Source organism: Bufo bufo, unplaced genomic scaffold (assembly GCF_905171765.1).
Source record: "Bufo bufo unplaced genomic scaffold, aBufBuf1.1, whole genome shotgun sequence".
Lineage (NCBI taxonomy): Eukaryota > Metazoa > Chordata > Amphibia > Anura > Bufonidae > Bufo > Bufo bufo.
In genome coordinates, this window is record NW_024400678.1 from 1 (window position 1) to 24,975 (window position 24,975).

A 24,975-nucleotide genomic window follows, 5' to 3' on the forward strand; every position below is an offset into this window, starting at 1 on the left:
CAGGCACCAGGAACTGTTCCTGCGGAGGAGAGGGGAAAAAACCTGTAAACCACGGCCATCACCAGAACAAACATGGCTGCTTTCCTGGAAGAAATGGTTATAGGAGACGGCCCCTTTAAAGGGGTATTCCCATCGCTAGGATATGCCTGCGGGACCCCCCTGCTATCTGACGCTGATGGCATATCCTAGCGAGGGGAGCACCCCTTTAAGGGATGTCACAGGGAACGCACCTTCCATCTCATGAAGACGTAGTCTCCAGCTTTCAGCTCCTCAAAGCCAAAGTCGTCGGATTTGAAGGTTTTCGCGTACTGGTAGAAAGCCTGGAACTTCCCCTGTGGAGAGACTAGAGGGGTCAGCGCCCGGGTGACAGAAGACGAGACCCCCGCTGCCCCGGCCGCACCCCTGACTCACCCAGTGCTTCCTGTCCACGTCTTCATCCGCGTCCCACTTTCTCGTTAGGAAAGGATGTTTTCTGCTAATGATCTCCCCTTCAAAGAAGGTGGTGAGGGTCGGGTATTCCTGCGAGAAGAGGAGGGCGGTATTATACCTGCTCAACATTCCACCTGCCACTCGAGGGGACAGTACGGGCGCGGTCACACCTCTGCAGGGGGTTATTTTCCTGTTTATCAGTCACGTTATCACTACCGATATTCAGTGGCCTGGAGGAACGAGAACTGATATTTTCCTGTGGATCGGTGTTTTTATTCCTGCCTTTTTCTGGGCAACATCCGTGCAGCGTGCCGGACCCATTCAACTTGAAAGGGTCCGTGGTATGTCCGCACCGCGAAAAAATATGACATGTCATATTTATTTGCGGTGCGGAACCCACGGAGAGAACCACCACGGAAGCACTCCGTTGTGTTTCCGGTGTTCCGTGACTCTACGGAATTACGGACCCATTCAAGTGAATGGATCCGCATCCGTGATGCACACGGCCGGCGGCAGTGGATTGCCGACCCGCCGTTTGCAGGCCGCAATACGGCCACCCAACGACCGTGGGCATGAGGCCTTTTAGTGTTTTTTTTGCTACAGTTTTTTTCTGGAGGGGTCAATAGTGTTTTTTTTCCCCCTGCTGTTATTTATCTTATGGGGTGGTGTTTTTCTGACGTTTCTTCGGAGGAGAGTAGGTAGCCTTTTTTTTTTGCTGGGGGTCAGTAGAGTTTTTTCTTGTTGGAAAGGGGTCATTAGTGTTTTTTCAGCAGTTTTTTTCTGGATAGGTCAGAGTTACTTTTTTCTGAGGGGGGGGGGGGGGGTTCAATAGCGTTTTTTTTACTGCTCTTTCTTAAGGGGAGGAGGGTTTTCTGGAGTTTTTTTAGTGGAGTAGGTAGTGTTTTTTCTTTCTTTTGCTGGGGGGGGGGGGTGTCAGTAGGTTTTTCTTTTTTTGACAGCTACAACCATCTGGAGGAACCTCATGGAGCGCAGGGTGAGGGGTCTCCACGCCTACGGAGCAGGGGGTCACTTACCTCAGTAAGGCCTTTTATCTTCAAGTATCCGCACAGATAAGCGTTCTCCATGTCCACGTGCTGCGGAGCAGAAGAGGGGAGGTTACTCGGAGGCTCGAAAAATCACAGCAAAAGGCTCGTGTCCATGGCAACAATTCCTGCCCCCAACGTAACACATCATTGTCATAGGGACGCAGGTACAGAGTCTCTCTGGGCTCCAGTCCTTCCCCTTTAAGCTTTTGGGACAGAAGAGTCATGTGACCCCAGGGTCAGGATAGTCACGGCTGCCAAGTGCAGGAGTCATCAGTCGCCACAGGTGACTCACAGCAAATGTCAGAGCTCCGACTGACCGCCCCACCCCCGCCTCATCAAAGGAGTCAATAGGATTAGGGATCCATCCTCTCACCGTGAGCACAATGAGAAATTCTGCAACTTCCTTCATTGTTACTGCATCTCTGCTTTCTGGAGGTGAATGGAACCTGCTTCTCATCCAATAGTTAACCCTGCTAATGGCTACAGCTGGGGGTTTGTTACAATTGTATCCAGTGTAGACAATCTTCTGTGAACTAAATAAATCAGCAGCACAAAGGGATGGTTTGTTACAACGTATCAGCGCAGGTAAATGTATCAGGCTGGAGCCCACACTGGGATTTCTTCTACAGTCTCTATGGCGGATCAGAGAGGCGACCCCCACGTCCGAAGTAATGCAGAAATCAATAATGATAACGATGATGCAGCAGCGGGAGGAGGGCAGCGGGCAGACAACGGGGGCTGGGGAGTCACACGAGGACAACGCAGCCATGACAGTCCTGGGAGGACACACAGAACGGCTGCTCACGCTGATCGTGATAAGCGGCCGTCTTCTATGACAGGAGCCATGAGGGAGAATACACATACGGCGCGGGGTCTCTCCGGGGCGCACCCTGCGGCGCGGGGTCTCTCCGGGGCGCACCCTGCGGCGCGGGGTCTCTCCGGGGCGCACCCTGCGGCGCGGGGTCTCTCCGGGGCGCACCCTGCGGCGCGGGGTCTCTCCGGGGCGCACCCTGCGGCGCGGGGTCTCTCCGGGGCGCACCCTGCGGCGCGGGGTCTCTCCGGGGCGCACCCTGCGGCGCGGGGTCTCTCCGGGGCGCACCCTGCGGCGCGGGGTCTCTCCGGGGCGCACCCTGCGGCGCGGGGTCTCTCCGGGGCGCACCCTGCGGCGCGGGGTCTCTCCGGGGCGCACCCTGCGGCGCGGGGTCTCTCCGGGGCGCACCCTGCGGCGCGGGGTCTCTCCGGGGCGCACCCTGCGGCGCGGGGTCTCTCCGGGGCGCACCCTGCGGCGCGGGGTCTCTCCGGGGCGCACCCTGCGGCGCGGGGTCTCTCCGGGGCGCACCCTGCGGCGCGGGGTCTCTCCGGGGCGCACCCTGCGGCGCGGGGTCTCTCCGGGGCGCACCCTGCGGCGCGGGGTCTCTCCGGGGCAGTCCCCAGGGCCTTATACAGGTAGACAGATGGTACCCTGCCCCCCACGCCTCTCCGGGGCTCACCTGCAGCACCACCTCCACATCGTACGAGTTGCCTTTGCTCTTCTGGTGTCCCCGGAACTTGGAGCCGCTGTACAGCAGGGTGGTGGCCACCCCGGGCTGCTGCGTGTTAATGGGAGGTGGCGGGAAGAGGGACGAGGAGCCGGAGGCCGTGCTGCATGCCTCGGTTCGGACCGGCATGTCCAGGGCCGGCCCCCCCGCCGCTGGGCACAGCTCGTCCCGCAGGGCTCGGCCGCTTCTCCGCTCCCGGCCTGAGTGCTCGGGCCTCTTCACAACCGAGTGCGGCGATTGGTAGACTGACTCCCCACCCATCCTCTAACTCGCGCTATGATTGGTTGAGGAACTGAGTGTGGAACGCCGGGAGCTGTAGTCCTCGCCTGCGGAATGGAATGCAGGATGTGACGTAGGAGGACAAGCCAGGGTCAACAACATGGCTGCGCCCATGGAATGAAGTGCAGCGATTTTCGATGGCAGCATGGCGCTTGGTGTGATCAGTATCGTGCGAGGCTCCTGCCATTAACAAGCGTCCGAGGCTGTGCATTCTAGGATCAGGTACCTGTGTGAGCTATCACCTGCCATGTCCAGCTCATTGTCCCTCGCTGTGAGTCACAGCTGCTACACCCATCCTCCTCTCATCATAATTAAAGCTGAATCACCCTGGAATGGAAAGCTCTGCCACGTCCTGATATGCTTTTTGTCGCACTTCCTCACCACTTTCTAGATTTCTGCTTGCTGTCAATGAATAGAAGCCAGCCAGGCGCTACAAACCCTGCACCGACCTAATATTCACAGCAGAGGGTTTGTTACAATTGTATCCAGTCTGTTCGAGCTTCTGTGACCTTTAAAGGGGTTGTCCAGCTTTCAAACCCTTTGGGCAGCCTGTGGAGGTCTGCACCCAGATGTTTGGTTGCGGCGCCATCACCTTTTGGACTGGATGGGGGGTCAATGACAGGCCGCAGCAGTGACTTGTCCCCCCAAACAGCGCATCACTGCTCATTCACTTACTCCTCGGAGACTGTGATTGGCTGCAGCGGCGAATGCGACCCCATCTGTACCCCAGAAGATCGCCAAACGGAACGGCGGGGGACAGGTGGGTACGAGTCTTTCAACAGGTACCACTGCTCCGAGGGCTGGGTGAGAAAAAGCCCTTTGTCCAGACTGGATACAATTGTAGCGAACCCTCAGCAGTTAGAGGTATTAGGTCTGTGCAGGGTTTGCCCCCTCTGGATGTAGATCAGGGATCAGCAAACTTCGGCATTCCAGCTGCTGTGAAACTACAGCTCCCAGCATGCACACTTTCTTGGCTGTTAGAAGTGAAAGGAGGATTCTGGGAGTTGTAGTTTCAGAACGGCTGCAGTGCCGGGGGTTGCTGATCCCTGATGTAGATGATGATTTATAGCCATGGCAAAGGAAGCATGATGTCATCAGGATCTCTCAGTAGTGCAGACTCAGGCTTTGGGCCTGTATCTTCAAGTACAGAGAAGTGAGATATTAGACGTGACGGACGTCCTCCCGGTGACTGTATTGTCTGTTCACAGTAAATATTTTATGTTTTTTGTTTTTACTTCCAGATTTCGGTATGAATTGCCAAAAAACATTAACGATGCTGCCGAGCCTCCATCGCATGGTCACCGCGCGGCCCGTGACACTGAACAGTGGCCTCTGCCGCCGGGGACTGTGGTCATTGGAAAGTGCATTCATGCAGAAGAGGTCCTATGCGCCCTCTATTGGTGAGTGTTGAGAAGTACAGGGCTGTGATTCTTCTAGCCCCCCCCCCCCCCTAAGTATGTGATCACCACCCTCCGACAATAGAGAGGGGTGCCCTTTAAAGGGGTTAAAAAATAACATGGATTCTTTCTTTCAGAACCAGCGCCATACCTGTCCTCAGGTTATATCTGGTATTGCATTTCTGCTCCATTGAAGGTCATGCGGCTAAGCTGCAATACCACACCCAACCTGTGGACAGCTGTGGCGCTGTTTCTTGTGAGAGTGGGGTCATACTATTTTAATCCTGGACAGTCAATGCCATTGTAGGAGCCATGGTCCCTGAGTAAAGAGCCTTTAATGTTTTCCTTTGTGAATTAGAAGTTGTGTGTGATTTATGTTTCTTTTCTTCATTGTTTTAGAAAGAAAGAGGTTCTATGAAAATGTCAGCATCTCTCAGGGTGAAGGTGAGTGGCGCACCCCTGTCTTCTAGGTCCACGGAATCCAGTGAAAGGTGACATCAGCGGTTATAATTTGCCGGTCACATGCTGCCTGGGGACACATCACTGCTGAGGCCAGGGATTGGCTGCAGCAGCACACGTGACCTCATCCTTATGTGTACATGCCTGGGACAGAGCGGCAGGGAGCAGGCGATGGAGTTCTTCCTTCAGGCTCAGTGCAGTACTGGCCAAAAGTAAAACGTTTCCTAAAGCTGGCATACCCCTTTATAGGAGTCGTCCCATGAAAAATATTCTACATTTTTTAAACCAGCCCCTGGATCTGAATACTTTTGTAATTGCATGTAATTAAAAGTGTAGTATAGCCACTGAGCTATTCAATAAGATATATTCGTAGTGCGTCTCCTGCTGTTTTTACTCTTTCTTATTTCTCTGTCTACCTCAATGACATCGCTGAGTTGGTCACGTGCTCAGTTCTATCCTTTAACTGCCACCAGTCAGATCTACTGTTAGAAGCTGTGACAGTTACAGCGAGAGAGCTGCTGCAGAAAGGACACACCTCAGAGCTATAATAGAGAGAGAGCTGCTGCAGAAAGGACACAGCCTGGAGCTATGATAGGGAGAGAGCTGCTGCAGAAAGGACACAGCCTGGAGCTATGATAGGGAGAGAGCTATAATAGAGAGAGCTGCTGCAGAAAGGACACACCCTGGAGCTATGATAGGGAGAGAGCTGCTGCAGAAAGGACACACCCTGGAGCTATGATAGGGAGAGAGCTGCTGCAGGAAGGACACACCTCCAGAGCTATAATAGAGAGAGAGCTGCTGCAGAAAGGACACACCTCAGAGCTATAATAGAGAGAGAGAGAGAGCTGCTGCAGAAAGGACACACCCTGGAGCAATGATAGGGAGAGAGCTGCTGCAGAAAGGACACACCCTGGAGCTATGATAGGGAGAGAGCTGCTGCAGAAAGGACACACCCTGGAGCTATGATAGGGAGAGAGCTGCTGCAGGAAGGACACACCTCAGAGCTCTGATAGAGAGAGAGCTGCTGCAGGAAGGACACACCTCAGAGCTATGATAGGGAGAGAGCTGCTGCAGGAAGGACACACCTCAGAGCTCTGATAGGGAGAGAGCTGCTGCAGAAAGGACACACCTCAGAGCTATGATAGGGAGAGAGCTGCTGCAGAAAGATCACACCTCAGAGCTATGATAGGGAGAGAGCTGCTGCAGAAAGGACACACCTCAGAGCTATGATAGGGAGAGAGCTGCTGCAGAAAGGACACACCTCAGAGCTATAATAGGGAGAGAGCTGCTGCAGAAGGACACAGCCTGGAGCTATGATAGGGAGAGAGCTGCTGCAGAAAGGACACACCCCAAGCTGTGATAGCGAGAGAGCTGCTGCAGAAAAGACAGGCCCCCTAAGGTGCCAACCTGAATTAAACCTAGCAAAGTATTGAATGGTGATATCTTTGCATCCATGTGAGGTGCAGGGCTGGTTCTAGCTTTGTTAGAAAGAGATTGTCATGTTCTATATGATGAAAAAAGAAGACAATGCAAACACAAATAAAGTACAATAATGCCATAATTGTAGAGAATATTCTGGTGCTAATGCTACGCTTATTTAGAAAATTTGAGATTCTTGGCAAACACATTTTGTACAAAATTATTTGGGCCGTCTGCCAAACGTCAAGGCGATCTCTGTAAGACGGGAACCTAACAATAAATGCTACCTATGTGCCAAAATGGCCACCATAATATTCAGGGAGTGCAGGTTCCACAGGCATGCTGGGTCCACCCTGCTTTTTACCATTTTTTGGTGCCATAACGGCCAGGGATGCAGGTACCAACATGCATGCTGAGCCCACGCTATACCTCTCCTGGTGCCATAACGGCTCCCAATAAATACAATGAGCGCAGGCTACAGCTTTATACTTACTCTAATTAAAATCAGCCTATGGGGCAGACAGGATAGTCAGGGGTGCAAGACAATCTGGAGTCAGCCACACCTCTGGGTCAGTCAGCACATCCCAATGCGCAGTATAAAGCTGTAGCCTGCTCTCATTGTATTTATTGGAAGCCGTTTGGCACCAGGAGAGGTATAGCGTGGGCTCAGCATGCATGTTGGTACCTGCATCCCTGGCCGTTATGGCACCAAAAAATGGTAAAAAGCAGAGTGGACCCAGCATGCCTGTGGAACCTGCACTCCCTGAATTTTATGGTGGCCATTTTGGCACATAACAGGTAGCATTTAGTGTAAGGTCCGTCTTACAGAGATCGCCTTGACGTTTGGCAGACGGGCCAAATAACTTTGTACAAAATGTATTTGCCAAGAATCTCAAATTTGCTAAATAAGCGCCGCATTAGCGCCAGAATGTATTGTACTTTATTTGTGTTTGCAGAGTGCACCTGTGCATCGGGATGTGCTGACTGACCCCCTTGTTTTGCATGTTCTATATGATGTCTGATTTTCATTTTTTACATTAATGATGGGAGAACCCCTTTAAGTGTCTTTCCAGGGTAGGGGATGAGTTTCTACCCCTGGGGGGCTTTGGATTTGGGATATCACCGTTCAATGTCATTTCTTTCCCTCGAGATAATTTGTTGCACTGTGTAACCTTCAGGAGGATTTGAGATTAACCTTGATCAAAGGAAGTTAAGGACCCCCCAGGGGAAGATCTTCACTGTCCCAAGTGAACCCTTAGCAACAGCTGTGGCGGCTGAGTGGGACGTCCAGCGCGAGACGATCAAATTCTTCACAATGCATCTGGTAACTGATTATCTATCTATCCATCTCCTATCTATCCGTCTATCCATCCATCCATCCATCATCACCTCTGTCATTCCGCAGACCACTCTGTGTAACACGGCCCTGGATAACCCCACACAGAAGAGTAAGGAGGCGCTGATTGCGGCCTCGCTGAAGTTCCTCGACACAGATACTGTATGGTAAGTCTCTTCTCCCGACCACCAGTCTCATGACCATTCTGGACCCTCCGTTCACATTATCCTGCAAGATTAGCATATGTCTCCTTCCCAGCAATCGCTTGCTAGCTAGCGGAGGAGACCACTGCTATTACACGCAGCGATCTCCTCCGCAGCATCGCTATGCCATCGCCCGTCCCCAGTGCCCGCAGCAGATCGTTGTTAGACACCACCATCTGCCGCCTGCAAACGCTTGTCTTTTAACATGTCAAAAGATTTGGATTGCTCGTTTATAAGGCAATCGGCGGCGGTATTACACTGCCAGATAATTGCTAATAACGAACGTTTGTTAACGATCAACTGCCGAAAAATACAGGCATTTTTGTATTACATTTCTGTACCCCTGTCCCCTCACTGATCTCATCATTATATGAGAGGACAGGCCACTGCCTCCTACACGATCAGCACCCTCGTCTCCTGAAGCACTCTGTGCTGCTGTTGCACACTACTGCCGCTGCCTCTTTTTGTGTTCTCCTACTTATTTCTCACGTCACATACACCCCTGTCCTCACGGATGTCGTCATGTGAGAGGACAGGCCGCTTCCCCTCCGAGACCAGCATACTCAACTCCTGAAATACTCTGTGCTGCTGTGGCAAACAGCTCCTCACTATTGTCACAACCCTTGTTTTTCTGCAGTTACAGAGTAGAGGATCCGCCCGCACTGGTAGAGCTACAGACAAACGAATGGGACTCTGTACTGAAGTGGGCAGAAAATAGGTGAGAAGATGCAACGCTCTTGTGTTACCGCCCCATATCCTCTCTACGTACCACTGTACGGCCTGTGCCCCCCCCCCCCCGTAACCTGGTTCTGATCTTTAGGTACGACGTTGAGATCAGCTCTTCCACCAGCATCATGGGTCCGGTTATTCCAGATCACACCAAAGAGGTGTTTCATCGGCATCTGGCCTCCTACAACTCCTGGTCATTGCTAGGTCAGTGCTGCCGTACATTTACATGCAGCCATGGCGCAGTCTGTTATGGCGGCCGCACCATCTATAACTGACTTGACGGTTTCTGCTCCTCAGGCATCGAGTTCATGGTGACGCAGCTGAAATCATTCGTACTCGCCATGGGCCTTTTAGACCGATACCTGACTGTGCAGAAGGCCGTGCTGCTGTCCCGCCTGGAGGAGGAGTATCAGGTAAACCTGACCCTTAGGGTCCATTCACACGTCCGTAAGTGTTTTGCAATTTCCGGACCGCACATCACAGACACTATAATAGAAAATGCCTTTTCTGGTCCGCAATTGCGGACAAGAATAGGACATGTTCTATATTTTTTAGGAACGGAATTGCAGATCCTGAAAAAACGGAACCCCGAAAAAACGGATGCGGATCCCGAAAATGCAGATTCGCATCCGTTCCAGCCCTATTGAAAGTGAATGGGTTACGCAAATTGCGGAACGAATTCGGACCCAAATTACGGACGTGTGAATGGACCCTTAGGGGGTCCATCATGTCGTAACCACTGTGCCTGTCAATATTTCTGACGGTTTTTTCAGCCCATACACGTCCAGTAGCTATCTATCCCGAGTTCACCCATACATAGACACATGCCCAGCTCGGCCAAGTATGCATGTGTTTTCAATGGGCAGAGAGCCGCTGCCAGACAACTCCTGCCACAGGCTTATCTCCCAGGAGAACAAAAGGATTGGGTGTAAATTCAACACACCCAATAATTCTGTCCCCAAATATTATCCACATTAGGCTACATTCACACAACGGGGAAAAAAAACGGCCATTAAAAATGGACACGCTGTCAACTTTCCATGGCCATTTTGCATCCGTTTTTAATAGCTGTTAAAAACTGATAATTTTTTTTTTTTAAACCCTAACCCCTGAAGTGCCCTCAATATATATATATATTACCCCTTTTTAGTGCCCCCAGAATCTATAATAGCCCTCATAGTCCCCCTTGTACATATGCCCTCATAGTGGGGAGGGGGGGGTCCACTCACAATGAAGCAAAATGTACTCAGTCGCCAAAAAATAGCAACTCATTGAATATTAGTCTCATTCAATGTTCCAATATTATAGTCCCGACGCGTTTCGCCCTGTATAATTTAAGGGCTTATCAGGGGACCATGGAAAAGTCACTGTCGATAGCGCTGCCCTCAAGCAGTGGTAACAGAAATATAATGCTGCTAACCAAGAGCAACCAATATTGCAAGAAATCAGTCGCCATTTGTAGTGGCCAATAGGTCATGTGGCCCCTATTATGCAATAAGCACAGATATACCAATAAAAGGGTCACTCATCGCTATGGCCAGTAGGTCATCTGGCCCCCTCTTATATAACACACACAGGTATGAAAATCAGACTCATCCAGTGATACGTGCGCGTCCCATGATTGGAGACAGGATCCCTCAAACAGCACCGTTTCCGGATATAGCGCCGACAAGGTGTGATGATGAGCGCGATGCAGTATGGCGTCCAGAGTAAGGTGGTAGACCTAACTCTCCCAGCATCGTGGCATCACATCATCATGTGAGGTCCTGCTGTCCCTAATAAGAGGCGAGTGTCCCTGCGCGTGCAAGTGGATGAGCTTTTTTTTTTTTTTTTTTTACACAGTGTACCCGTTTTTAATGGTCGTTAGGTGGGTGCACTCCTGTCTAAACGGCCGTGGGATGCTGGGGCTTCGGGTGGCCCCGACCTGTGGCTCTGCACCTTTTGGTAAACTTGAACCCCCAGCATGCCCTAGATTGGTAATCACTGTCCTTAAAGGGGTTTTCCTCTTTTTTTTTTTTTGTATTTTATACAATATAAAAAGCGGACAACCCCTTTAAATATCAGAGAAGAGAATAAGCGGGCCATTCCACCTCTGATGCCGCAGCCATGATGTGAGATTATTACTGTCTGCCATGTTGTATAATGGCCATTTAACCCCTTCATCTCTCTGGTCACAGATCCAGCGCTGGGGTAACGTGGAGTGGGCTCACGACTATGAGCTGCAGGAGTTGCAGGCTCGCACGGCCGCAGGCACCTTGTTCGTCCATCTCTGTTCATCAAGCTCCAGTATTAAACACAAGCTCCTGCAGGACTGACCCCCCCCCCCCCCGAGATCCTAACTTATCACGTATCAGACACCAAAAGCCCCAAAAAACTGTTCCAGTTAGTCTACCGTTTTGTGTACACAGCCCCTAGACAGAACGCCGGGGCAGATTTCCTAATGCTGTGGATGGTATCCGGACCTGAAGGTGGGGCAGGGATAGGCTATTGGTTGGCTTAGTTTGAGACGGAATTGTGGCACTGACTATTACATATTAGACCACACCCCTTTCCCACAAAGCCACACCCTTCCCCTTAAACCACACTTCCTTGCTGGGCTAGGCACGGATCATTTTTCTAAACCTAAATGTACCAGTTTTGGTGTTTAGAATCTAGGCGCACTCACGTTGGTAAACATGGCCCTCTGTCTCCATGGTTACAGACTACAAACAAATTCTGTGTAGTCAGCTGTCCCCTACATTCCTAACATACAATAAAGTAGGGGGCGGAGGAAACGAAGCGACCTGCAGGACCTGACTACACAGGGTTGTTTGTAGTCTGTAGCTATGGAGACGCAGAGGGCTGCCGAGGAGCTGTGTACAGAAAAGGGTTGAAGACTGTTAGTCAATATTAACTGATTGATTCCTGTTTTTTTTTGTTATTTATGATCCAGAGCAATACAAAATATTCATGGAAAGATGATAAAAACACAATTTTTTTTATAACTTAAAAATAAATACCAGAAAGAGGATTTATAAAAGGTGCCACGTCTCCTGTACACCCGCAGCTGCACAGATGCTGCGATATCAGGACCATCAGTCCTTACAATGGCTTATAGGATATGTCATCACTTTATGTTCAGTGGGACCCCCGCCAATCCTGAGAATGAAGGGGATGCTGTGCTGCTTTACGGCTGCGTCCCCTCTTCTGATTTTTCTTGCGCAGCGGCGCCTCAGCCAACCGGCTGTGCAGGGAAGTGAAGTTTGGCCCAATTCAAAAGAATGTCCGTCTCCAGTGCCCTGAAGGGGACGTAGTGCCAAATAAACGCAGCATCCCCTTCATTCCCATGCAGGGACGGACTGGGAACTTAAAGTGGTCCTGGCAAAAAAACTAAAAGTGGCCCCATATTGTGGGTGGGTCTAAACTCAGAAGGCGGGGCCACACAAAAAGGCAGGGCTAGCATTACCATAGCGGAGAACAATATACCGCCCCAGCAGAACCAAATAACACAGTTAAAATACTGGCACCTGCGCCACAGTATTCCGCTGTATCACTGTCCTGAGGATGGCGATACAGTTGAATTCCGGAGGGCACCTGCGGCCGCTGGCAAGGCACATAGAAGAGAATCAGATCATTATGTACCCGGCTGGAGGGCTTGGGTGGCCCCCTCCCCAGGCATCGGCCCACTGGGAAATTTCCCTGTGGGGTCTATGGCCAGTCCAGCCCTGTTCTCTTGACTGTGGGGGTCCCAAAGGTGAGACGCTTAGCAGTGATAAAGTGGCGGCATATCCTAATGATACCGACATTTTATAACACGGGAATAAGGGGCCATTGACCGATGCAGCCATGTGATATAGCTGGTGACGCGGAACCCGATTACGGCGTGTAAAAAAACATTAAAAACTCTCTTAGCTCCCATAAAACCCCAGAACAGTCTGACCAGGGGAAGTGGGCGCCACACGCAGCCCCCGCGATTGGTCGGAGCGAGTCTCTCATATTTGCTCGTGGATGTCAAGGTTGTCCAACTCATCCCTCAAGTGATCGACGTAGGTGTTGATTTCCGCCACCCGCTTCCGATTCCTTCGCAGTTCTTCCTGATGAACCTGGACAGAAGTTAAGACACGCACAAGATTAGTTCCTGGTGATGACATCACCAGGGAGTGGTCACATGATGCAATTGCATGACCGCTATAGGCATGTGATTAAAGGGATCGGAACCATGATTATACATGCCCCGCACCCTGGTGATGTCACAGTGAAGGGCTACATACATTCACAGTGTAATTCCCTATGACTGCTCTCCCTGGCACAGCAATACACTATATGGCGGCATGTATTCGCAGGACTACATCTCGTGTTCTGACCCGTAAGGTGCCATGATAGAGATCCCAACCACTAGCTGTGACTGATAGCCCAGACCTTTGTCGGACTGTCCGTCTCCACGTCGCCCTTGCCTAACCTCCTGTAAACATCGAATTCTCACCTTTTGTATGAGATCCGTCGCCCAGTTGTTGATTTTGGTGACCAGTTCATCTTCCCGATTGTCGATCTTCAGCATGTGGATGTCGTGGGAGGCGCTGACTGCGTTAATGATTGTGTCTTTGTCTACAAAAAGCTGTAGAAAATAGGTGACAGCGATCAGTGACTCCATCCTAGCTGCCCTGTCCGCCATGCTTTAACACTTTCTGGAGAGCCGTGGTTTGGAGACATTACCGCTCGAAGTTCATCTGTCATGTCTTCATCCAGCTCCCCCTTCAGCACTTGCTCCAACATGTTGATGCACAGCTCCAGGAGCTTCTCATGATGCTGGTTCTCCAGATCTCTGACTTGAGCCATTGTACAGCACGGAGTCAAGGCAACTGCTGTGAGCTTGGAAATTAAAAGGGTTTTCCAGGATCAGAAAAACATGGCTGCTTTCTTCCAAAAACAGCGCCACCCCTGACCGCAGGTTATGTGTGGTATTGCAACCCAGCCCCATTCACTTCAATGGAGCTTAGCAGTAATACCAGATGCAACCTGTGGACAGGGGTGGAGCTGTTTCTGGAAGAAAGCAACCATGTTTTTCTACTCCTGGACAACCCCTTTAAATCCACAGAACGTATGTTTTTTCATCCCTAGCCCTGCAGCCTATGTGCTCTCCATTTGCTGGGCGGCTATCAGCCTATATTATTGTCACATCATCTCTCCATTGCTGAGAGCCTTCAGACACATTAAGGCCCCATTCACACGACCATATGGATGTGGATCCATTCATTTCAATGGATCTGCAAAAAACGCAGACTGCACACCACGTGCTGTCCACATCCGTATGTCTGTTCCGCAGTCCTGCAGAAAAGATAGAACATACCCTATTCTTCTCCATTTTGCGGACAAGAATAGGTATGGGTCCGCAAAAAACTGACATGTGTCTCCTATCCACAGGACCAGTGATAAATGTAAAACAGCTGAGGGCCCCGACTGCTAGGAGCCCACTGATCCTGAGTTAGGCTACTTTCACACTGGCGTTTTGACTTTCCGTTTGTGAGATCCGTTCAGGGCTCTCACACAAGCGGTCCAAAACGAATCCGTTTTTCCCTAATGCATTCTGAATGGAAAAGGATCCGCTCAGAATGCCTCAGTTCCGTCTCCGTTCCGCTCTGGAGGCTGCCTGCAGCGTTTTGGTGTCCGTCCGACGAACGTGAGCCAAACGGATCTGTCCTGGCACACAATGTAAGTCAATGGGGACGGATCCGTTTTCTATGACACAATAGAAAACGGATCCGTCCTCCATTAACTTTCAATGGTGTTCAAGATGGATCTGTCTTGGCCATGTTAAAGATAATACAAACGGATGCAGACGGTTGTGTTATCTGAACGGATCCGTCTGTGCAGATCCATGACGGATCCGCACCAAACGCGAGTGTGGAAGTAGCCTTACCTGTGTGAATGCAACAGTTGTGCGCATTTGTGGCCACAGCTCCATTCACTGTCTATGGGACAGAGAATGCCAAGTGCTGTACTCCACAGTCCCATAGACAGTGAATGGAGCGGTGGATACGCATGCGCACAACGTCTCCATTCACACAGGGGACCACGGTTCCCCAATTCTTGTGACTGGTGTGGGGGCCAGCAGTGGGGCCCCCAAATATCATACATTCAAAGAATCGGGCATGATGAAATCCAACAACCCAATCCTTTTCCCTGCCAAAGAGTCAGGACACCCCCATACACATCAGGTGGCTAGCCGGTCACGGGAATTGGCTGGCGTTTGTTTTATCTGTACGGAGTTTTCCTTTTGTGACCATAGCTTTGTTGTGTTCCGATTTCAGCAAATAAGGATTAACCATTGTATAAGGAAAACGTATTTTCTACTGCCCTTTATGTAATTTCTAATGGTTTTCAAGATCTCTGCTTGCTGTCAGCAAATGAGAGACTTCATTATGTACTTCCAGAGGATGACATTGGGGGAAATGTGTTATTTTTATTATCCCTCTATGCCAGTTTTCTGGGGGGGGGGGAAGGGAAGTCTCAAACCCCGTGTTTGCAACTTTTTAAATGCCATTGCGACAAATTGCAACATTGCGTTTGCTGCCCTCACCGCTTTCCAAAAAGGGGATGTGGCGACTGGGCTGAGTCAGAAAACTGCCGACCGAAATCTACGCAAGCTCTGAGCTGCCATAGGTTTCAGTTTAGGCGCTCCGACGGCTGGAGGAAGCACCTCATTGATGAGGAGGCTTGCACCTCGCCCTACATTAGGCCCATCCTCTGGCAGCGCAGGGGATAGGAAGAATGGCGTAGAAAATGCCGGTCTTGATAAATCTCCGCTAATGTGTCCTGGTCTTGTAATAATCAAGCAGATGAAGGGTACATACTTGGTGCGGTTACTGTGATCAGCACAGATTGTTATCCTTTGGAAGTGAACAACAGCAAGCAGAGATCTTGGAAATCATGAAGAATTGATAAGAGAGTATTTGCTGAAATTGCAATACACCTTTCATTTCTAGGTTTTAGCCGTCGCCATTTACAGACTCTTATCTCAGACCAGACGTGAACAGAAAGGATATAGACCCTGCGCAGTTTCCAGGAAGGTGGACACCAGTTCTCCGATATTTCTCTCATACTCCTTAATGATTTCCTGCGTGGAGGAAAATGTACAGGTTATCAGCGGCCCAAGGGGTCCTGGGAATGTCTGACTAAATGGATAACGGGACGTTATGGGTGTATCAGTATGCAGTCTGACAGCACTGGCAGCGTCAAGTGGAATGGTAGCACCCAGTTATCAAGGAATTCATACATTTCCAGGAGGAATAACAGAGGAACAACAACACGATGTAGCGTTCTAGAGTCAAAAACAGACACGTCAGGGGGGAACACAGGCCCTCTTTAATTAAAGGGGCATGCCTATCTTATAAAGGCATTGGGGGTCATTTATTAAGGGACTATTGTAGTCTTAATAATAGTTTCAAGTCCCTTTTTTGACCGGCAATGTGACAATATTTAGTCGCACGGCCGGTCTTACTCCGTGTTCAGCAATTGGGAAACAGGCATAAATGTTGGAGAAAAACTACTCCAGCCAGGGGTTGGAGTCGTTTTTACTCCAGGTGCATGGACTACTATAGATTATCCCAATTTATGATGCGGCACACGCAGTGTAGAGGGAAATCTAAAACCGGCGTAAAAAGGCGGTCTTAGTAAATGACCCCCATTGTATATTGATAGCACAGGCTATGCCTAGAGGTAGGACCCCCACAATCCTGACAGTGTAAGGGCTAGAGCGTTCACTGCATTTCCCCGGACAGTGGTGCCCCAGCCACTCGCTCTGCAGGGAATTGCAGTTTTGCCCCATTCGAATGAATGAATGAAGCTGGCTGCAGTGCCCTGCAGGTGACTAGTAATGCCGCTGTGCAGGGTACACAGTTTTAAATCAGCGCCGCAGCCCCTTCTTTCTTAGAATCGGTGGGGGGTCCTCATAAGTTATGGCTTACCCCAGCAATATACCATGATATTAGAGGAACATCCCTTTAAGGGCTCTCACCTCGAGCTGATCCACCAGTTGTATCTCCAGGTTCAGCAGTGCATCCATCAGCTGGGCCACATCTTGACTGTACTGCAATGACTTGGCATCAAGGATCTGCTGATCCGTGATCTGGGAGAGCTCATACAGCAGCTGCCGAGGGAAATGAATGGACGTCAGACTGTGCGGAGTACACGCCGTGGAGACGGATCTGCCACACCGATCACAATACCAGCTACAGCACAGAACTGGAGATGCACATCTGTCTGCTCTTAGGCCTCTTGCACACAAACGTTGTGCATCCGTTCCGTCCATTGGGACCGCAATTTGCGGTCCCCAATGCACGGGCGGTGGTTTTTGGCGGTGCGGAGGCACGGACAGAAACACCCTGGAAGCACTCCGTGGGGTTCCGATCCGTGCTTCCATTCCGCATCTCCGTGATTGCGGACCCATTCAAGTGAATGGGTCCGCATCCGTGATGCGGAGTGCACACGGGCCGGGTGCCCGTGTATTGCGGACCCGCGGTATGCAGGCCGCAATACGGCCACGGGCACACAACGGTCGTGTGCAAGAGGCCTTAAAGGCTGTACCTAAGGAGGCAACCGACGAGTGCCATACGGGCTGGACACACCGAACAACCCTTGGTTGTGAGAAAGTTTAGATCTGTGCAGGTCTTTATTTATCCTCTGGGTGTAACAAGAATGTTCTCACTCTTTGACAGCAAGCAGAGATCTTGAAAATGTCGAGGAACCGGACCACAAATATTTGAAAGTTGCAGCACTTTCGGATTCCTGGATAACAGCATCTTCCTTACCTCATAGTTCTTTGATTGAAGTTCTTGGATTTTCTTGGCTCCGGCCTCCTGGTTTTCCGTCACAGCTTCCTGCAGACATTCATTGAAGACGGCCATCTCTGCGTCTCTCTTCTCCTGGTGATTGAGACCGTACTCGAATATATTCTGGCAGACTTCGCTGCACTTAGTCCTATAGGTGAGGTGCAGGCTAAGGAATCACATTAGTAGTGCCGGCAGTATCAGCAATATCAGCAAGACTTTTAAGTAAAGAAGTACCATACCGCCATATATTGCCAAGAAAACATCACCTAAAGTACCATGTAAATACAACTATATAGTGCCCAAATAATGCTATCACATAGTGCCCAAATATAGAGCTACCAAATGCTACCATATAGTGCCAAAAATACTACTACTTTATAGTGCCAAGATAATACCACCATATAGTGCCCAAATAATACTACTTTATAGTGCCAAGATAATACCACCATATAGTGCCCAAATAATACTACTTTATAGTGCCAAGATAATACCACCATATAGTGCCTAAATAATACACGGTATTCAAATTATATAGTGAAAGTGACCCCATAATACTGCCATATCGCTCCCATATAACACTTTAAATCCATTTAAAAATAATACCATCATACACTGCTAAATAATAATAATACATGGTTGTAGTCTGCTCCCGGGGTTCACATCTTCAGGACCCCTTTAGGGAATGGTGGCCAAGGGCACTTGCCTAGTTTGCCACCTTCTAAAAGGGGAGGCCCGGCGCTGGATTAGAGGACTATTACCATACATAACTCCCATCATAGATCAGGACGGCACTATAAAAGGATATGACTCACAAGGTCAGCTACAGCGGGAAGAGATGACAGCCGGGTTCCCTCCACATCCTCCGCATACATACCCTCAAAAAGGAAGGGGCCGTTCAGGTTCTCCACGTAGGCAGCCTTAGAATGGATGGATGATACGATGGTTATTGGCATGGCAGGGGTTACATGAATACAGAAGAGTCTGCCCATCGACGGGTACCGTTGAGATTGTGATATGATTGGGTACTTGGATGGGTTGGGGGCTTCAAGCCACTATAAAAAGGATGTAGGGAGGAGGTAAATGCCAGGCCTCTCCCCGTTACGTTTTGTGACGGGGTGTGATTTGGGGGCCACCTTGTGTTTGTCCAGCTCTCGCTGGTCCTTCTCCTCCTTCTCTCGCTTCACTCTCTCCAGGGTCTCGTTGTGATTCATCTCCTCGATAGAATACTGGTACTTCACATTAGCAATGTCCCTCTAGGGTACAAAATGGAGGCAGTTAGTGGTCGTCACAGGAGCCGTTACGAAACTTCAAGGGGTTGGCCCATCTCATACACTGGTGGCATATTGCTAGGATGGTGCGGGTCCCACTCTGAGACCTGCACCTACTGCATCTCTAGAACGGAGCCCCCCACAGTGAACAAGAGAGACCACTTTCCATTTACTTCTATGGGCGCTGGCTTGGCATTTTCCGGCAGTCCCATAGAAGTGGATGGAGCGGTGGCCTCACATGCGCTGTGCGCGTCCCATTCATTTCTACGGGACTCATTTGGCTCTTTTCAGAGCTACCATAGAAGTGAATGGAGAGTGAGCTCTCGTTCACTTTGGGCGCTCTAGAGATAGGTGGGACCCGCACCTGACATTGCTGGCATATCCTAGCAATATGCCACCAATGTGTGAGGTGACACAACCCCTTTAAAACTTTAAAGAGGACCCCCTTTTGTGCAATCCATATTGTTAAGAAAGGTCCCTTGACATTAAGCAGATCACAAGGTTACCCCCCGTGCTGCGGGCCACAATGCAAGAACACCAACCGTGGGGCAGCTGCAGCGATCCGCCCGTTCGGCAAAAAGATAGGACATGTTCTATCTGTTTACGGAACGGAAGTACGGGACGAAACCCCACGGAAGCACTCCGTAGTGCTCCCGTAAGGTTCCGTTCCGCATCTCCGGATTTGCGGGCCCATTCAAGTGAATGGGTCCGCATCCGTGATGCGGAATGCCCACGGAACGGCGCCCGTCTATTGCGGATCCGCAAATGCGGTCCGCAATACGGCCACGGAGCGCACGCGTTGGTGTGAAAGAGGCCTAAAAGGGAGAAAACGGAAGTGAAAATCAATACGTGCAATCTCTCTGCTCTCGCATCAGCTTCCCTGACCCCCTGAATGTCAAATCTTCCTATTATGCAGCAATACACAAGCCAGAGAGACAGCAATTAAAGGAGATCTATCCCCAAAAAAAGCCTCTTTACTGTTGAAATGTGAAAACCATTAAAAAAATCTTATTTCTAGGCTGAGATATGATCGCTCAAAGTTACAGCCCAATGCCTGAGGCTGCACTACTGACAGATTGTGATGAAATCCATCAATATCCCCACTACGCCCATAAAACAACCTCGACTCAAGCAGGAGGACTGAATCTCTCAGAGTGCAGCCTCAGGCTTTGGGCCTGTAACTATGAACCATTACATCTTACCACAGGAAGAAGTTATTTAAGGGATAACTGTCATATTTTCACCCAAAATTCTATTTTCATACATATTATTGCTGCTGTGGTGATAATCACTAATTACTGTGTTCACATACCACTTGTTTAGTAAGATTCCATCCATAGCAACCGCTCCTTACAAGACTTCTTTCTATCTTCTCAAGATGGCCGCCGATTGCCCTTACCCTGAGGCTAAGACCTCCCTCGCTAACTACCCAGAATTCATTCGGCTCATCACGGGAAAGCGCAGCCTCACCCCAACCAATCGGCTTTCTTCAGGCTTAGGGTACTTTCACACTAGCGTTTTTTCTTTTCCGGCATAGAGTTCCGTCCTAGGGGCTCAATACCGTAAAAGAACTGATCAGTTTTATCCCCATGCATTCTGAATGGAGAGCGATCCGTTCAGGATGCATCAGGACGTCTTCAGTCCAGGCACTGAACGGCGTTTTTGGACGGAGGAAGCACGCTGCGGTATTCCGGATCAGTTGCCGGAATGGCGGATCTGGCATTAATTTACATTGAAAGGTATTAGTGCCGGATCCGTCTGCGCAGACCTTTAAAAATGTGAATTTTTTTTTTTTTAAACGGATCCGTTCTTGCAATGCATTTGTGAGACGCATCCGGATAAGTCTACAAATGCCGTCCGTTTGCATGCAGATTGCCTGATCCGGCGGGCAGTTCTGGCGACGAACTGCTTGCCGGATCACTCTGCCGCAAGTGTGAAAGTAGCCTTAAACACGAATTTTTATCGCGAACATCAGCACTATCCTGGTCCGATGGGAGCGTTCGGGACTGCCCACTACTACGTCCTGCGTCTTCTGTATATAGAAGATAGGAGACGGAGGACACCTAGCAGCGCTGTTTTATGCCGCACCACTAAAATGCCGGGGGGAGGGAAGAACATGCTGTATTTAATACCTATACAAAAGTATTAACTAGGGAACTAAGGTAAACTTAGTCAGACCAATCCAATTACATAAAAAAAATAAAATTAAATGACAGTTACCCTTTAAAAAAGCTTCCATATTTTTGATGTATAGTGGAGGAACTATGTATTACGTATATAGGAGAACTGCAGGGATGATATTCCCGGCTGATGGCAGCGCAGGACGGTATACATACTATATTGTCATCGACGAGCCTGAAGTCCAGGTACACCAGGTCTGGCAGATGAGCCGCCACAAATAACTTATATGCTTCATCTCAGAAAGTGGATTTCCTGACAGATTTAGGGTCCGCAGCTGCTGGGAATTGGCGAAGGTAGATAAGCTGGAAACAAAAAAAGATTAAAATACAATAAGGCCTCATGCACACGACCATGAAAAAACGGATCCGCAAAAAATACGGATGATGTCCGTGTGCATTCCGTATTTTGCCGAACAGAGCAGCCGGCCCCTAATAGAACAGTCCTATCCTTGTCCGTAATCCAGACATAATAGGACTTTTGCGGAACGGACATACGGAAACGGAAGGCACACGGAGCACTTCCATTTTTTTTTTGCAGACCCATGAAAGAATAGTTCCGCATACGGTACGCAAAAAAATGGAGCGGACACGAAAGAAAATAGTTCTTGTGCATGAGTCCTAAGGCCGGGGTGACAGGTCAGTGACGTGTACTAAAGGAACAACCGGGATCGCTTCTATAAAGTGGGACGCTGGTGCTGTTTTCACATACGTGTGCTGTCCACGTCTCCTTAGACCGCTCACGTACCCATGGACTTCACACATCAGTGGTTTTCCAAAGGCCGCGGATCTGTGGTGACACCGTGGAAACACGCCCTATTGTTATCCCTCAAGCACATTACGGTACGGCTACACAACGACATGTGACACTTTTTGTAATGATAGTCAGTGGTGTCGCACTGCGGCATGCTGTGGACTGCAACACGACAGTCGACCGTTGCAGAGCAACACCAACCACCATTGACTATCGTTCCAAAAAAAAAACGTTGTTTAAGAAATGTCGACGTGTAGCTGAGCCGTTATAGTCTATGGGTCCATGAGAACCACTGACACGACACGATGCCATCTGTGTTTGGTCCATGGTTTTCACAGATCGTGGTAGGAAATGTTCTGGACATTATTTCAGCCTAGCAATGTCCGTATGATACAAGATGGGCAAAAAAACGGGACACACGGAACCATCATCTCTACGAATGAACCACTTGTCATGAAGGCCTTGTTCTGTAATGGTGTCAATCAAGCTACACCAGTGCAGTGACATATACAGAGGGTTAAAGGGGTAAGAAAAAACATGGCTGCTTTCTTTAAAAAAAAAACTAGCTCCAGGTATTGCAGCTCTTTTCCGTTTACTTCCATGGAATTCGGATGTAATACCAGAGACAACTAATGGACGGGCTGTTTCTGGAAGAAACCATCCAGGTTCTTCTAAGCTTGGACAATTCCTTTAGGCTGGTTTCCCACGGGCGTTGCGGGAACATGCGCGATTTTTGCACGCGCGTGAGAAAAATCGGCATGTTTGGTACCCAGACCCGAACTTCTTCACAGAAGTTTGGGTTTGGGATCGGGGTTGTGTAGATTGTATTATTTTCCCTTATAACATGGTTATAAGGGAAAATAATAGCATTCTTAATACAGAATGCAGAGTACAATGGGGCTGGAGGGGTTAAAAATAATAACTATTTAACTCACCTTAATCCACTTGCTCGCGCAGCCGGCATCTCTTCTTTCTTTTTCTTTGCTGTGTACAGGAAAAGGACCTGTGGTGACGTCACTCCGGTCATCACATGGTCTGTCACATGATCTTTTACCATGGTGGTGGATCATGTGATGGACCATGTGATGACCGGAGAAACGTCACCACAGGTCCTTTTCCTGTACACAGCAAAGAAGAAGACAGAAGAGATGCTGGCTGCGCGAGCAAGTGGATTAAGGTGAGTTAAATAATTATTATTTTTAACCCCTCCAGCGCTATTTTACTATGCATTCTGTATTCAGAATGCTATTATTTTCCCTTATAACCAGGTTATAAGGGAAAATAATAATGATCGGGTCCCTATCCCGATCGTCTCCTAGCAACCGTGCGTGAAAATCGCACTGCATCCGCACTTGTTTGCGGATGCTTGCGATTTTCACACAGCCTCATTCACTTCTATGGGGCCTGCGTTGCGGCCTGCATTACGTGATAAACGCACAATATAGAGCATGCTGCGATTTTCACGCAACGCATAAGTGATGCGTGAAAATCACCGCTCATGTGCACAGCCCCATAGAAATGAATGGGTCCGGATTCAGTGCGGGTGCAATGCATTCACCTCCCGCATTGCACCCGCGCAGAAATCTCGCCCGTGTGAAAGGGGCCTTAAGGCTACCTGCCCAGGGGTGCGGGTGAACGCACATAAGATCCGCACTAATTTCCTTGCAGGTTTATGTGCGTTTCTGCAGCATATCCACACCATAATCAGCAATGTCTAACAGCGGTTTTTGGAGCAGATTTGAGACGGTTTTGCCATAGATCTCATCCTTCCATTGAAAAGGGTGAAATTCGCAGCTAAAACTGCAAACATCATTGACATGCTAATAAATTTGAAGCCCAGGTGCAGGTCAATTTCTGCATGGAAAAAATCCACAAAGTTTACAGGAGATTTGTGTAATCTCATACACTTTGCTAGTACGGTAATATGCTGCGGTTTTTCCACACGGGAATTTGTGTGGAAAAAAACGTGCGTATTCCGCCAACATGTGCAGGTGGCCTAAGTCTAAAGACAACCCACATGGAACAGAAAAAATAATCAGTCCCAGAAAATCTGGGTTAAATCTCTGCAAAATCTGCATGTTTCGTATGCTAATTTTGTTGCGGATTGGCCTTGGGATTTCGCACTCTGTACTGCAAAGGGTTAAATCCGGGGTGAAAATCCCATCGATTATTGGACTTTCTCCAAAATATTGTCTTGGTCATCAGGGATTAATGGGGGTTGTCTGGACATAAATATGGATGGCCTCATGACATCCAATTGGTCAGGGTCCTACTTCCAGCACCCTCTCCGATCAGCCGTTGGAAGGGACAGTAGCATTTGACCGCGCTGCTGCCTCTTCCTCTGCCTGTGACATCCCCGTCGTCGGTCACATGGCGTTTGTGCGGCTCAGCCCCTTCCAAGTGAATGGGACTGAGCTGCAATACCAAGCACAGCCACTATACAATGGACGGCGCTGTGCTTGGTGAGCTGTATCACTGCAGCCCATTCATACAGCTGATCGGTGGGGGTCTTGGGTGTCAGGCCCCCACTGATCAGATATAAATGGACTATCCTGAGGATAGATCATCCATATGATCCCCTTTAATGCGTAGGGGCAATTCATACCCTACCCCCAGAATCCAGGCCCCGCCTTACATTTTCCAGGGAGGTCAGGTTGTTGTTTCCTATGGACAGGACCTGCAGATTCTCCAGATGGTCCATGTTCTCCAGGACGGAGATGCGGTTGTTGTGCAGACTGAGGTCCTCCAGCCTAGTGAGGGCGCTCAGGCCTTCGATCACCTCAATGTTATTGAATGACAGGTCTGTAAGAAATCCGTTATTAGTTTTTGGTATCGGGTGAGTGGGGCCCTAAGGATACCTTTGTTGTTTGCCGTGTGAATACACTCTTAATCCAGGATAGCTGAGAGATTACCAAGTAATTTGGATTATTCCTAGAAAGCACATTAAATATAAGCAGGTGCTGAAGAATTGAATCTTCTGGATTATCGGATGGCGAATTGAAGGAATGTCACCGTTTTTGCCTTATTCATGGTGGTCGTGTATGAAAGCATCTTACTCACCGAGCCAAACTAAATGCACTAATGTGTCCAGGCCCTGGATCTTCTCGATGATGTTGTTGTCCAGCTGCAGCTTG

General features: G+C 49.4%; 3 protein-coding genes across 3 annotated transcripts; 1 reads left to right on the forward strand and 2 right to left on the reverse strand.

Annotated features, from left to right (window-relative positions):
* Window positions 1-4: 4 nt before the first annotated feature.
* Window positions 5-3,289, reverse strand: GID4 (GID complex subunit 4 homolog; the record flags this gene model as incomplete). Its single annotated transcript, XM_040413370.1, has 5 exons — window positions 2,966-3,289; window positions 1,464-1,523; window positions 412-519; window positions 231-332; window positions 5-19 (listed from the first exon to the last, which is right to left on the reverse strand). Coding segments are annotated over exons 1-5 (594 nt in total), but the record flags the coding sequence as incomplete, so codon positions are not given.
* Window positions 3,290-3,355: 66 nt separating this feature from the next.
* ATPAF2 (ATP synthase mitochondrial F1 complex assembly factor 2) lies at window positions 3,356-11,765 on the forward strand. The gene is made up of 9 exons (XM_040413369.1): window positions 3,356-3,514; window positions 4,534-4,692; window positions 5,089-5,133; window positions 7,746-7,891; window positions 7,973-8,070; window positions 8,744-8,824; window positions 8,927-9,039; window positions 9,133-9,248; window positions 11,013-11,765. Exons 2-9 carry the CDS (start codon window positions 4,542-4,544, stop codon window positions 11,148-11,150), a joined length of 888 nt encoding a protein of 295 aa, XP_040269303.1. The 5' UTR covers window positions 3,356-3,514; window positions 4,534-4,541; the 3' UTR covers window positions 11,151-11,765.
* A 215-nt stretch (window positions 11,766-11,980) lies between these two features.
* Window positions 11,981-24,971, reverse strand: DRC3 (dynein regulatory complex subunit 3; the record flags this gene model as incomplete). Its single annotated transcript, XM_040413368.1, is given in 13 exon segments — window positions 11,981-12,917; window positions 13,298-13,429; window positions 13,528-13,651; window positions 15,858-15,928; window positions 16,829-16,960; window positions 17,622-17,808; window positions 18,435-18,559; window positions 18,776-18,895; window positions 21,247-21,329; window positions 21,332-21,371; window positions 21,373-21,393; window positions 24,477-24,643; window positions 24,902-24,971. Coding segments are annotated over 13 exon segments (1,383 nt in total), but the record flags the coding sequence as incomplete, so codon positions are not given.
* Window positions 24,972-24,975: the final 4 nt, after the last annotated feature.